The sequence below is a fragment of the Thermobia domestica genome, chromosome 17 (genome assembly GCF_964235325.1).
Source record: "Thermobia domestica chromosome 17, izTheDome1.hap1.1, whole genome shotgun sequence".
Lineage (NCBI taxonomy): Eukaryota > Metazoa > Arthropoda > Insecta > Zygentoma > Lepismatidae > Thermobia > Thermobia domestica.
Genome location: NC_137470.1, coordinates 148,142,385 through 148,155,475, shown reverse-complemented (window position 1 = coordinate 148,155,475; position 13,091 = coordinate 148,142,385). Strand labels below are relative to the sequence as shown.

The 13,091-nt window shown below is 36.4% G+C and overlaps 1 protein-coding gene across 1 annotated transcript in view; it reads left to right on the top strand.

Annotated features, from left to right (window-relative positions):
* The window catches only part of LOC145674209 (uncharacterized), a 34,713-nt gene extending 21,986 nt beyond the window's left edge, over positions 1-12,727 (top strand). The window contains exons 5-6 of the mRNA XM_081744044.1: positions 5,250-5,292; positions 12,646-12,727. Of these exons, the coding sequence (XP_081600170.1) occupies positions 5,250-5,292; positions 12,646-12,727 (125 nt within the window). The remainder of the gene's footprint in view (positions 1-5,249; positions 5,293-12,645) is intronic.
* The last annotated feature ends 364 nt before the right edge of the window (positions 12,728-13,091 follow it).

The following is a 13,091-nucleotide window of genomic DNA, read 5'->3' as shown; positions in this document are numbered from 1 at the left end:
ACGGAAACAACTTTTTTGTGTCGAAAGATCCAATATATTTCAGGCAATATTTTTCTTTTACATTTTATATCTGGAGAACTACAGATAGTGTAGCCAAACCAAAACTATCACTTAACTCAGTATCATGTGCTTATTCCGCAGAAAATACGAAAAATTGAATTTGGAGCTGTTCTAAAATTGTGTGGCACCTGATCCAAAAAATTTAATATATTTAAGTCAATCAAACATTTTCTTGTAGTCTTATATATGGAGAACTACATTATAATGTAGTCAAACGCAAACTCTCACTTAACTTAGTATGATGTGTTTATTCCTTAAAATATACGAAAACTCGATTTAGGGGCCGTTCTAAAATTTTGTGGTCCTTCATAAAAAAAAAAAGTAAATTTCATTCAATCAAACATTTTCTTATTCGCCTTATATCTGGAGAAGTACATACAGTGTAGCCAAATCCAAATTATCACTTAAATTAGTATGATGTGCTTATTCCGTAAAAAAATACGAAAACTCTGAATTTAGGGGCCGTTCCAAAATTTTGTGGAACCCTTGATCCAAAAACTATTTATTTTCCATGATCGCAGTCTTTTAATCCATTTTTTGGATCATTCCTAAAATTCTTGTTATTTTTTTTTCCGCAATGGATAGCTTGAGCAATTATCTTGGTTGAGTTAGTTAATGGGGTTTGGGGATTTTTAAGGAAGATTTTAGACTTTCAGTCAAGCAGCTGCTGCATCATCATTGTTTACTCTAGGATTTTGGTTCGTGCTTTATTCCCTTCAGAATAACACAACCTTCCAAACGGCAGCATTCGGATGTGTGTGTAGTATACCTTAAAAGGGAAATTTGAGGAAAATTGGGATGCTTTTCTTAAAAAATCCCTTTTTTAATAGTTTAGGCCCTGTGTTAACGTACAGATTTCAAAATCACTGCGTGTGAAGTCACTTGAACAATACTAACTAGTGTACGCAATGCGTGTGCAAAATGCCAATCTGATATCTTGAAAACTAACTAGTGGGAAAATATTTACCAATAAATATACCTACAACCCATCCTCAAAAGTTTATGTTCTTGCTGGAGTAGTACCTAGTGCTCATGCATTTAGTGCACATGGTCCTGGATTCGGCTCCCGGTGGGATAGCATTGAGCACATCACGGTGGTTTGGATTCTTAGGTATGTCTCATATCTTATAGGTGCTGGAAAGAGTGACTGAAGTTAAACAAACAAACAAACAATCTTATAAATTAACTTAACCCTTGACTGTGCTGTGGGGTAATTAAATATCCCACGGCCTCTCTTCAGCGACGTGCATTTTCTCGTTGTAGGCAGATATATTTGTTGCTCAATGCAATTCCAAGGATAGTATTTACAAGGAACATCATTTGTACGTTTGTCCTGATTATGTGTAACCATATCTGCAAGTATTGCATGCAATAAAACTATAAGATTTATAGTGTAAATTTAATGTGGGGTTTTCAGATACCCCACCAGCAGACAAAAGTGACTTTTTTACCAGCACAGTTAAGGTTAATATCATAGAACAGAGTTTCTCAACCTGGGAGTCACGAGAGAGTTTCATGGGGGTTGCGAAGATAAGCGGAAAGGAAAAACATAATTAGATTTTAATACCGGAAAATATTTTTAAATATTATTTTGAATTTTGTTCTGATAGGTATATTTTTATTTTTATTTTTTGTTACGAACAACAAAAAATAATTGTACTAAACGTTTTCAACAGGTGCAGAGTTGTTTAAAAATCAATTTAAATGAATGAGGTTCGATATGAAGCTAATGAGAACAGCATATTGAAATACCAAAAAAATACAAATGCAACCAAAAATGCATATTGAAACACAATTAAAATTGAAATCTAATGAGATAACTGAGTACGGTGTGATTTCACTAGTGCGACAATGTCCGGTTCAATTTTCGTGGTGCACATCATCAAATCCTTTAAAATAGTCAATAACTTTTTAAACAACTGTTCAAGTTTTTTAACCCAAATTATAAATAACTTTATTTTTTCAAGCTTTTTTTAAACCAAAATTATAAATAACTTTATTTTTTTATCATTTGATCCAAAATTAAGGGAGTTATGAAGTTTTAAAATTTTCAAACGGACCCCATTCTGGAACAGTATGACCGATTGGATTCGATATTTGTAATATGAATGAACTGACTAAATTTGGTTTTAATCCATTCACTTTTTTCAAAAAAAAAAAAAAAAAAAATGGATTCTAATATTATAGAAATATATGAATATCACGAGATCTCCGCAATCTATATATTAAAATGCTAGGTCTATATATTTGTCTTCAAAGAAAAGTTTATATGTTTGTCTCCAATTCCTCCGACAATGAGACCTCGAAAACCTGAAGTGCTAGAAACGTGCCGTCGATTCCAAATTTTTTGTAGATTGTCCAGTTCTAATTGAGTATTAAAAATGGGTGTTATTTCTTTATTACGCTTTTAGGTGTTCATTGGGAAATTTTGATTTTTTTTTAAGTAAAGCGTCCTATCCTATGAGTTATACATTCCAGCACCACATAGTTGTATACAAGGGTTGTATATCTCTCAGACGTTTGTTTCATGGCCAAATGATAACTATAAATGAAGGATAACCGTTTCTCCAGTCTAAGATCGATCTTTATTGTTCGGAGTGGTTTGCCCAATAAATATCATATCACTGATATATAATTAATTGTCTATGTAATGTATTTGCTTATTTCATACTGCATGTAAGAAGAAAAATACTGATCATACATGAATTAGAAACTCCAACCGGAAGTAAACTCAAATGTTGCTAACGCTGCGAGATATTGAAAAAAATCGAAAAAATTTCCATTTATGGTATCTCTTGCCGATTTTTATGAAGAGTTTTTAACTTGTGTCTGTAAAGAGACATGCACAGATGTAGTGAGCAATGACAAGGATTCATGCTCATCTATGAATGATGCGCTGGTAGAGAGGGCAGGTTCAGCAAGTAGGTATAAAAAAAATCCCACACAAGCTTATTACAAACCATAAATTATCAGGGGGGTCACTAGTAAGAGGATGTGATGAAATGGGGTCTTGGTAGAAATTAGGCTGAAAACCATTGCCATAAAAGATTAGTAACAAGTATTAGAGACGCGGGCTTAACTTACCCATATGTCTCTGCAAAAATAAACAAGAATATGAAAGGGAAAAGAAAAAGGCTGCTTCTTCTTCTGGTAACATCCGTTTGATGTTCAAAATGAAAACTTTGAGTTTTACGTCCCACGGTTATGCCGGTTAGGCTAAAGGAGACGGTGATGATGAGTGAAATGGTGGAATGAAGAAAGTGGGAGAACCCCGAGAAAACCCACGAGCACGGTGTTTGTCCACCACAAAGTTCACTTGGCGGGGGCTGGGATCGAACCCGGGACCCCAAGCACCAGAGGTGAACGCTCTACCACTGAGCCACCGCGCCCCCCACGTTTGATGTTCAAGTTCATATCTAAGTTGTTCATTATGCATTTCTATTGAGAGCGATTGTTGTAGATACTTACGAGAACTACCATAATTTAATACTGGTTAATTAATAGCTTATACCAACAGAGAAATTATTATTATATTTGCTTCAGAGATAATACATTTAGTTTAGGTTAATTTTTGATTATTTTGTTTGATTTCATAAACATGAAAGAAAGCGACATCTAGAAACAATTCTGGAAAGGTCTGGAATATATTCTAAAGCGTTGGCGCGTCCCTATCGGCAAACGAGTAAAACTAGTGAGAAAGTATTTTCATTTTGATCACTGGAAGATAGCGTGAATCTATTTTTCTATATTTATGAATGTATGTAAACTATAGGATTTTTAAAAATGTTGTTTCGAGAAGGCGGCAAAATCTTCGTTTTACTCTTGTAATTCAGGACATTAAAATTTTAACGATACTTAATTAGAAATCTCATTCTGTTATATTAATATTTGGTTGTTCACAAAGTCTCAATGTCAATGAAGATAGATTGAAAATAAAAATGTCACAGTACCAAAATTTTTCGATTTCTAATAATTCAATTCGTTTTATGCTTTACAAATTCCTCAATTAAGTTATTTGTTCATAAACTTACGTTCTGAACAGGGACGTAACTAAGGGGGCAAACGGGGCTTGTGCCCCATTCACCGGATTTGGGGCGCAAAACTGGGCAAATATTTATTTTAACTGTAAGGCAAGGAAAGTAGTTTTAGGAAACTAAAAGATCATAAAAAAATATACCTCAGAAACTTAACAGAACAACAACAACCACCTAAACGACAACGATCACCAACCTTATTTTTAAGTTTTACGTCCCACGCCTATGCCGGTTAGGCTAAAGGGGACGGTGATGATGAGAGATGAGTGAAATGAAGAAAGTGGGAGAACCAAGAGAAAAACCACGAGCACGGTGTTTATCCACCACAAAGTCCACACGGCGCAAGTTGGAATCGAACCAGGGACCCCAAGCACCGGAGGTGTATGCTCTACCACTGAGCTACTGCGCCCCACAGTCAACAAACTTAGGATCATATCCAAGGAGCATAAGTTAGCTTCAAAGGTATGTTTTGAGGACATTGTAAAATCCTTTGCAGCCAAAAGAGCCCGCAAAGTTAAATTTTGATTCCAGTCTTTTGTGTTTTTATTTCACTTACATCGATTTAAGAGATTTGTTAAATATCCGAGTATAGTATTCGAGACACCAAATTGACTGTTTGTCATAATTAGATATTCTATTCTAAAGCAACAGACTGTTGATTCATTCTACACATATGCACATCCCGATACAATTCCAAAAACATTGTGATTTTCAATTATGATCATAAGACTATAAGAATACGTCAAACATGCTACTCTCAGATTATTTGGCAATCAAATATCAATTAGTTTGGTGTTTTATCTTGTAATAAAAACTAAATTGTGAATTGCAATTTTGAAACCAAGCTTTGCTTTACCATTTGAATAAAAATAGAATAGGAGATTTACTGCGTGATACCAATATCAAGTGAAGTCGGGGAGTGTTTTGGTTTGGTTCGTCAGGGCCGGAGGCGCTAAGGTGAGTTCATGCCACGGGCGACAACTAGCTAGTTGCATCGCCGATTCTGAAATATATATTCCATTATTTTTAGTTAAGAGTTCAAATGGCGAATTTTGTATCTCCAATTTACTCATATCCTTGCATTTGGAATTTTGAAAATAAATAATGGGAAAATTTAAATAGGTCTATTATAGAAATTGCTCCTTTTCCTTTTAGGTGCGCTTCTAAGGGTAAAGAGACAAGATTTATATTTTAAATGGTGAGTTTTTATGCCAAGTTTCACCTTCCTATCTACAATATGAGATAAACTATTCTTGGGGAAAAGTCATGAACCCCCATTTACCCCCTTATCTAATCGAATATATGTAAAATAAAAAGTTTGTTTGCGTGTCTGTCTGTGAGACTGTGTGTGGCCTGGGGAGCAGACGATTGGACCGAGAGTTACCACACGGGTACCTTGGTACAGGTCAAGACCAAGACGAATAACTTTTTTTAAAAAAAAAATTCGAACCAGAGGGGTTTCAAGGGAGCGTTTACCGGGACATGTAAAAGTAATAGAAAATGACCGATATTAGTGTCGAATTCATAGTTTTGGCGGTGTCTGAGATAAATGGTGAAACTCTGATCGCATTAACTTCCAAATTTACCCGATTCAGCTGCGGGCCGGAGTCACCGGGAGGTAACCGAGACAGTAAAAATAATCCAAATGACCGATATCAATGTCAAACACATAGTTTCCGCGGTTGCTGAGATGAATGGTCATTCACCTACATTCGTTGACTTCCAAATACATCCCCCATCGGCTGCAGGCCAGAGGCGTTTTTCCCCCTCAAAATTCGAACCAGGGGATCCCAGGGAGCGTTTACCGGAATATGTAAAATAGTAGAAAATCACCCATATTGTTTGTATTTCGTTGTTCAGTTTGTTTACATAGATATTTTATCTGACTCATGGAAAGAATGGGTACTTCAGCTATAGATATTTATCTTTCTAAAACTACTACCTTATTCTTTGCTCTTTTGACAAAAGTAGTATTTGGTTCAAATTTCACGTTTATACTTAATAGTTTGTTATTAAAAGCGACTCACTTCTTCTTTTATAAATATTTATACTAGCCTTTGACCAGCTGGGGATCTTGCCCCCAGACCCCCGCGTTTGCTCGGCCTACGGCCTTGCACCTGAGACCCAAAATTCTATCGACTTTCAAATTTGTTTTTCTATTTCAACTAACTAAAATTTAATATTTTATTTTCCAAGAAAACGTCCATATAAATAACAGGGAGATTTTTCATTTCCCCTTCAGACCCGTAAAAATAAAAAAAAAATTCACTTTTCGCAATTTTTCAGTGGGTTACTGCCGAAAGGCTACAATCGTTCCAAATTTAAGTTTTGTAACCCTACAGGAACTGCCTGAACATTTTGAAATGAAATGAAATGAAATCTGTGAGTTTTACGTCCCACGGATATGCCGGGTAGGCTAAAGGAGACGGTGATTATGAGAAATGAATGAAATGGTGGAATGAAGAAAGTGGTAGGAAACGGGAGAACCCCGAGAAAACCCACGCACGCGGTGTTTGTCCACCACAAAGTTCACTTGGCGGGGGCTGGGATCGAACCCGGGACCCCAAGCGCCAGAGGTGAACGCTCTACCACTGAGCCACCGCGGCCCCCCCTGAACATTTTGAGGTGTAGAAGATGTTCCGTATAAATTACATAGGAAAGGTTTTTCAATTGCCCATAAAATCCCCACTAAAGTTTGAAATTTTTATTTTTGGTGACTTGTTCAGGTAACTCTAACGAGAACCTGCAAGCATGCCGAATTCAAGTTTCTATTCTAATTCCAAATATTCAAAAACCTGATATTATATGTCTAAAATAACGTCTATTTATATGCCATGGGGAATTTCTTCATCCAATATTTAGAGTCCTTTCGTGGCAAAGCGGTTAGCCTTCGCGCCTTTGGCGTGGCGGATCCGCGTTCGACTCCCGGTGGGAGCTCATGTGCATCGGATTCCACGTTAATCAGTAGGTACACGTCTCATATAGCCTTGCTCCTGAAAAGGGACGTTAAACTCAAAACCAACTCAATTCATCCCCCCTTTAGACTCCCTAAGACTTAAAGATATTCAATTTTGGCAATTTTCCTGTGGTTTAGTCTCAGAAAGCTACAATCATGCCAAATTTCAACTTTCCATATGAACCGGAAGTACCATTTTATTTTATGTCAATTCGTGTAGTTTTATATATAGAAAGGACTAGGATTCGGATATACATACAACCCATTCTTAAGAATGTCTGCTCTACCTCCTGGTCTGGTAGTCAGCGCATGCACGTTCTGGGTTCGATTCCTGGCTCAGATGAATGAACGCATTCCGGTATTACTTTAATCTATATGTCTATGTCTCGCATAGCCTAGTAGCTGAAAAGGGTCACTGAAGTTAAAGAAACTTATAAGTTAGCTTCTAGCATTGAAGATTATTAACAACTAGCTGAAATACCCATTCTTCGAGTGGATCATATAAAATATTTATGTAAACAAAGTAAACAACGAAAGAGAAAAATATTGGTCATTTTATACTACTTTTACATATCCCGGTAAACGCCCCCTGAAACACCTGGTTCGAAATAAAAAGAAAAGCCTGACGCCCCAGCCGATGGGAGTTGTATTTGCAAGTCAACGCCTGCAGGAGTATCACCGTTCCTCTCAGCGACCGCGAAAACCATGGATTTGACACTAATATCGGACATTTTGGATTATTTTTACATGTCTCGGTAACCCCCACCCCCAGCAGGTGATCACCATTAATCATACAATGGTAGCTGAATTTGAAAGTCATCGCTAATGGAAGTGTTATCATTGATCTCAGCGACCGCGAAAACTATGCATTTGACACTAATATCGTTCATTTTCTAGTACTTGTACTGTTCTGGTAAACACCCCTCTGAGACCCACCTTGTGCGAATTAAAAAAAAAAAAACGCTTCGTTCTGGTTTGGACCTGGACCAACGTACCCGTAACCAAAACTGGTAACTCTTGGTCCACTCCTCTGGTCCTCAGGCCGCACACAGACACAGACAGTCACACAATCAAACTGTTTGTTTTCTTTATATTAGGTTAGATTATTGGAGACGCGGGCTTAAAATACCCATATGTCTCTTCAAAAATAAAATAAACAAAGGAAAAGAAAAAGTGACCTTCTTGTGCCACATCCATTTCAGGTTTAATTTTATTTCTTAGTTAGTTGTAACATATTTTTATTGAGAACTGTTGTTCTAGATCCTAGAATGACCTACCATAACTTAATATTGGTTAATTCATAGCTTATACCAACAGAATAATTACTATTCTATTTTCTTCAGAAATAATACATTTAATTTATGTCAACTTCTGATTATTCTGTTTGAACTCAACAGAACGGGAAATGCTACATCTAGCAACAATTCTGAAAACGTCTTGGGCGAATTCTAATAATGTTGCTGCGCCTCTATCGGCAAACGAGTAAAATTAACGACAAAGTATTTACACTTTGAACAGTTGAATATAACGCACAGTAAATCTATTCTGCCTTGTGCAGAGTCGTTTAACGTTATAGTAAGGGTCTGACTACTACAGGAACCTTATGTTAGTCGAACATTTTAGTATGGCACTGATCACGCGTCAAAATGACTCTGCATCCGGCCCATTGTGTCTACGGTTACATGTATAAATGTATTCGTATTCTCAAACCTACTGACTACTGCATCTTGGAACAGAGTTATTGCTTACTTACTAACAACAAACGTTCGCAAAGTGTCTAGCGAGTATGTGTATCTCCTTCTTTGTATGTAGGCACAAATTAGTCTCTAGATATCAGGAACGCATGTTGTAGCTGCTCATACAGACTGTTTTGCTAATAAGCGCTTTAAGATAGCCGTACATGCAGCAAAATTCTTCTCTATTGCAGTAGAAAGCTATTGAATTTGATTCCATAGAATTAGTATAGACTAATACAGTGGTTTCCAAACTTTTTCGATTGACGATACACTTTACAGAACGATCTATGACATAGTGACACATTTGTTTGAAATGAAATGAAATGAAATCTTTGTTTTACGTCCTACGGTTATGCCGGTTAGGCTAAAGGAGACGGCTATGATGAGAGATGAGTGAAATGGTGGAATGAAGAAAGTGGGAGGAAACGGGAGAACCCCGAGAAAACCCACGCACACTGTGTTTGTCCACCACCAAGTCCACACGGCGCGAGCTGGGATCGAACCAGGGACCCCAAGCACCGGAGGTGAACGCTCTACCACCGAGCCACCGCGTCCACACTTGTTTGATATATTATTAATAATCATATACATTACAGTAGTGTAAGACTGTAAGTTTCTTTAAACAAGAAATTCTATGTAGCACTGAGCAGTATTTCTGGCGCTGGAGGCATTGAATGGTACAGTCTCTCTTAAAATAAATATCAACTAAATTCTAAAATTTTCTAAGGAGTGCATGATAGGTCGGTGTAAGAGCGCTTGCCTCTGGTGCTTGGTGTTCCTGGTTTCATGTTAGCTCGCGCCGAGTGGACTTTGGCGGGCAAACACAGTGTGTGGGGGTTTTCTCGGAGTTCTCCCGTTTCCTCTCATATTCTTCATTCAAAAATTTTCATTTATTTCTCAACATCACCGTCTCCTTTAGCTTAACCGGCAGATATGTCGGACGTAACACTCAAAGATTTTATTTCATTTCATTTCGTGTTACTCCCGTTTCGTTCCACATTTCGTTCCATTAATTCATTAATCATTATTTACTTGCCTTAATGATTCGTCTCCCTTAGCCTAAAGGGCATATACGTGGGATGTTAAACTGAAAGATTTTATTTCATTTTTTTCAACAAAGGGCACTAAAATGTTGTAAATTCTAAAATTTCGCGATAAACCCTATAGCTACCCCCTTGGATCCGCCACTATATATATAGGCGCGGATCCAAAGGAACGCCTATAGGCGCTATAGCCCCCTTAACGCTAAGGTATACACTAGATAAAATGAGCTTCAATCCTGGTTTGATATATATATATATATATATATATATATATATATATATATATATATATAGAGAGAGAGAGAGAGAGAGAGAGAGAGAGAGTAAATATTATATACATCAGCAGTTGATTTTGTTTCGGGAGAGGCTTGAGGAACGTGTAAGAAACATTTGCGTTGTACGTGCAATGCGAGAGAAACGATCTCAAATTTATTTCGGGAGGGGCTTGAGCCCGATACTTTCCCCCTAAATACGCCACTGCACATCAGTCAACAGTTCCCATATTATCTCACACAGTAACGAAACAATTTTTGAGTAACGATAAAAAAGCTATCAATATTCGAGACGAGACCAAGACTTTCGAGAATGACCGAAGTCTCGTCTCGATTTATAGAGGTCTGTCTCGATCTCGGTCTCGTCTCGTAATATAAAAGTGCGTCTCGATCTCGGTACCATCGCTAGTCCAGTACCACTAGTATGAAAACGATAGAACATAAATGAACCAAACAAGAACCCAAATAGGAAAGCCATGGTGCAAATCGAATGATGTTGTCGCGGTGCTCCCCAGGGCCGCGTTTCATGGTGGCACAGGCCCAACTTAGAAATTTTAAACGAAAATATGGAGCAAGTGATACCTCCTTCGATAGATCTTTATACACTAAACAGCATTGTGGCAGAAGATCGTTCATATGCGTCACCGTTTCCAAATGGCCGCCAAGACATGCTGCCTGTACAAGATAAAATGAGAAATGTTTACGATACTTTTCGTCTCGTCTCGTATTCCATCTCCAAAGCAAAGCGATAATTTGAGTTAGCCTTGTCCCGTCTCAAATGTAAAATGTTAACTCTCGTTTCAATTTTGTTTGTTTTGTTCCAGAGACTAAATGAGAAATTCCTCTTCTCGTGAGCAACACTAAACAAAATCGAAATATTTTTGCCAAATGTTATGTTTTTGGTTGTAATGTTATGCCCTGAGCGATAATAAGCTCCTAACTTTTAATCTTCAATGAGATAATAATAATTATAATTAGTTTATTATTATTATTATTATTATTATTATTATTATTATTATTATTATTATTATTATTATTATTATTATTATTATTATTATTATTATTATTATTACTATTATTATTCCTGGAGATTTGATAGTTCAAGTATTGAAATATCCGAGTATTCAAATATCTAAAGATAATAAAATGTGTGTCATCGCCGATCAATCACCACCAAAAATTTTTAATTAAAAAAAGAAGCACTGGTCGTTCGTGGATCCGATTCGATTCGACTACCTTCATATTACTGGTAGAGCGCCTTGACTACTAAACCATGATTACTATGCAGCAATTGATTTGTCTTTAGTTTGTTTACGAGTATAATACACGCGTCGTATTTGATTCAAAATAAAGGAGTTTAGTATTTTTTTTTTCAAATCTGTAATGTTGATAATTTACTGAATACAATAATATAATGCCCTTCGAGTCCTCAATTATATATTCCTGTGTTTTGCCAATCAGTCTATTAACAAGCTACTGTTTTCAGCGAACAAAAAAGGCTCTTTATTTAGTCGAGTCGGAAGAAGTAACGCTTTAGATAAGTGCTTAGCGTTGTATTTTCATAATCTAACAATCCGTGTTCGATTCTCAACTTCACCGTTTACATTTTTTAAAATGTTTCATTTACAAGACTGAGCTCCAGTTGGATGCTGCTAAATGAAAGATAATCTCCAGTGGAGAAATTCAGTGATGATGCAATCCTGATAATAAAGGAAGAGAAATGAATGTAGAAAATGAGTTACAGAGTTAATTCTGTTAATGGTTCTATATTTGATATTTACCGTTAATTTCGTGCATTTTAAAATTGTTTTTTATTGACTATATTCAGTTCTTTTCTCCTTTGTCTCAAAGTGTAAATTTGCACAAATATTAAACAAATCGCGAATCCTCAGTTATATTTGCAACATAAGGGGAAAGACGCTTAGTACGGATGAGTTCTCCAACTCGTTTAAGTGTTATCGAATTACTGCATTTTTAATATTTAAAAATAAATTACTGCATAACAATATTTAGAGTTTTCAAAAGTCATTTAACGAATAACGAAATCACACATGTTCTTCTTTCGAAGTAACAATACGTTTCAATCATTGGCACCGGAACCTAGGAGCTCACGCTCTGTTAGACCCCCAAAATTTGCATTATGTGCTGGGTTCTTCCTCTGAATAATCAATCAATACTTTAATTGATTTGCAGGTAGGACTACTGTTAATAGTTTTGAAACTCAGCGCAAGGCTTTGTGTTTACTTTAAAAAATAAACTAATACATATACCGCATAATCTATTCGTATATTATTTGATACGCATATATGTATAATCGTTTGAAGTAAGTTAACTTGTTTATATAATCCCTAATTTGAGTTACTTATAAGATTATTTAAGTCTCACCGGCGCCTCTGATGTCCGTATATATTTTTTTTCTGGTACTATGTTTTGTACTGTGAGTACAAGTACCGGTATGCAAAGACTCCCTTTTGACATTTCGTCAGCCAGCGTTTTGCCTCACTCCTGCACAAAAACACTCTTTATGATTTGTTCTTTTAACAGGTGGGGACAACTTCATGCTGTTGTTCTAGCTGCTCTACGAGGCGTAATGAATCTTGGAGTGGGCTTTAGTTGGGTTGCCTAACTCACGAATTTTGTACCTCAAGAATTTCTGTGGCCCACTGTACATATATTTATCCTTTAATCTCTCTCTCTCCCTCTCTCTCTCTCTTTCTCTCTGTATATATATATATATATATATATATATATATATATATATATATATATATATATATATATACAGGGGTTGGACAAAAATCTAAAACGTTTGCAAAAGTGTGAAAATCATACCTAATATGATGTGGGGCCTCCTTTTGCGTCCAAAACAGCTTGGATCTGACGCGAAATGGATGTATACAGCTCCTGAATCGTGGTGTGTGGAATTTTGTACCATTGTTCCTCCAAAACATGCTCCAGTTCCTTAAGGGATGCTGGTTGAAGGTAATGAG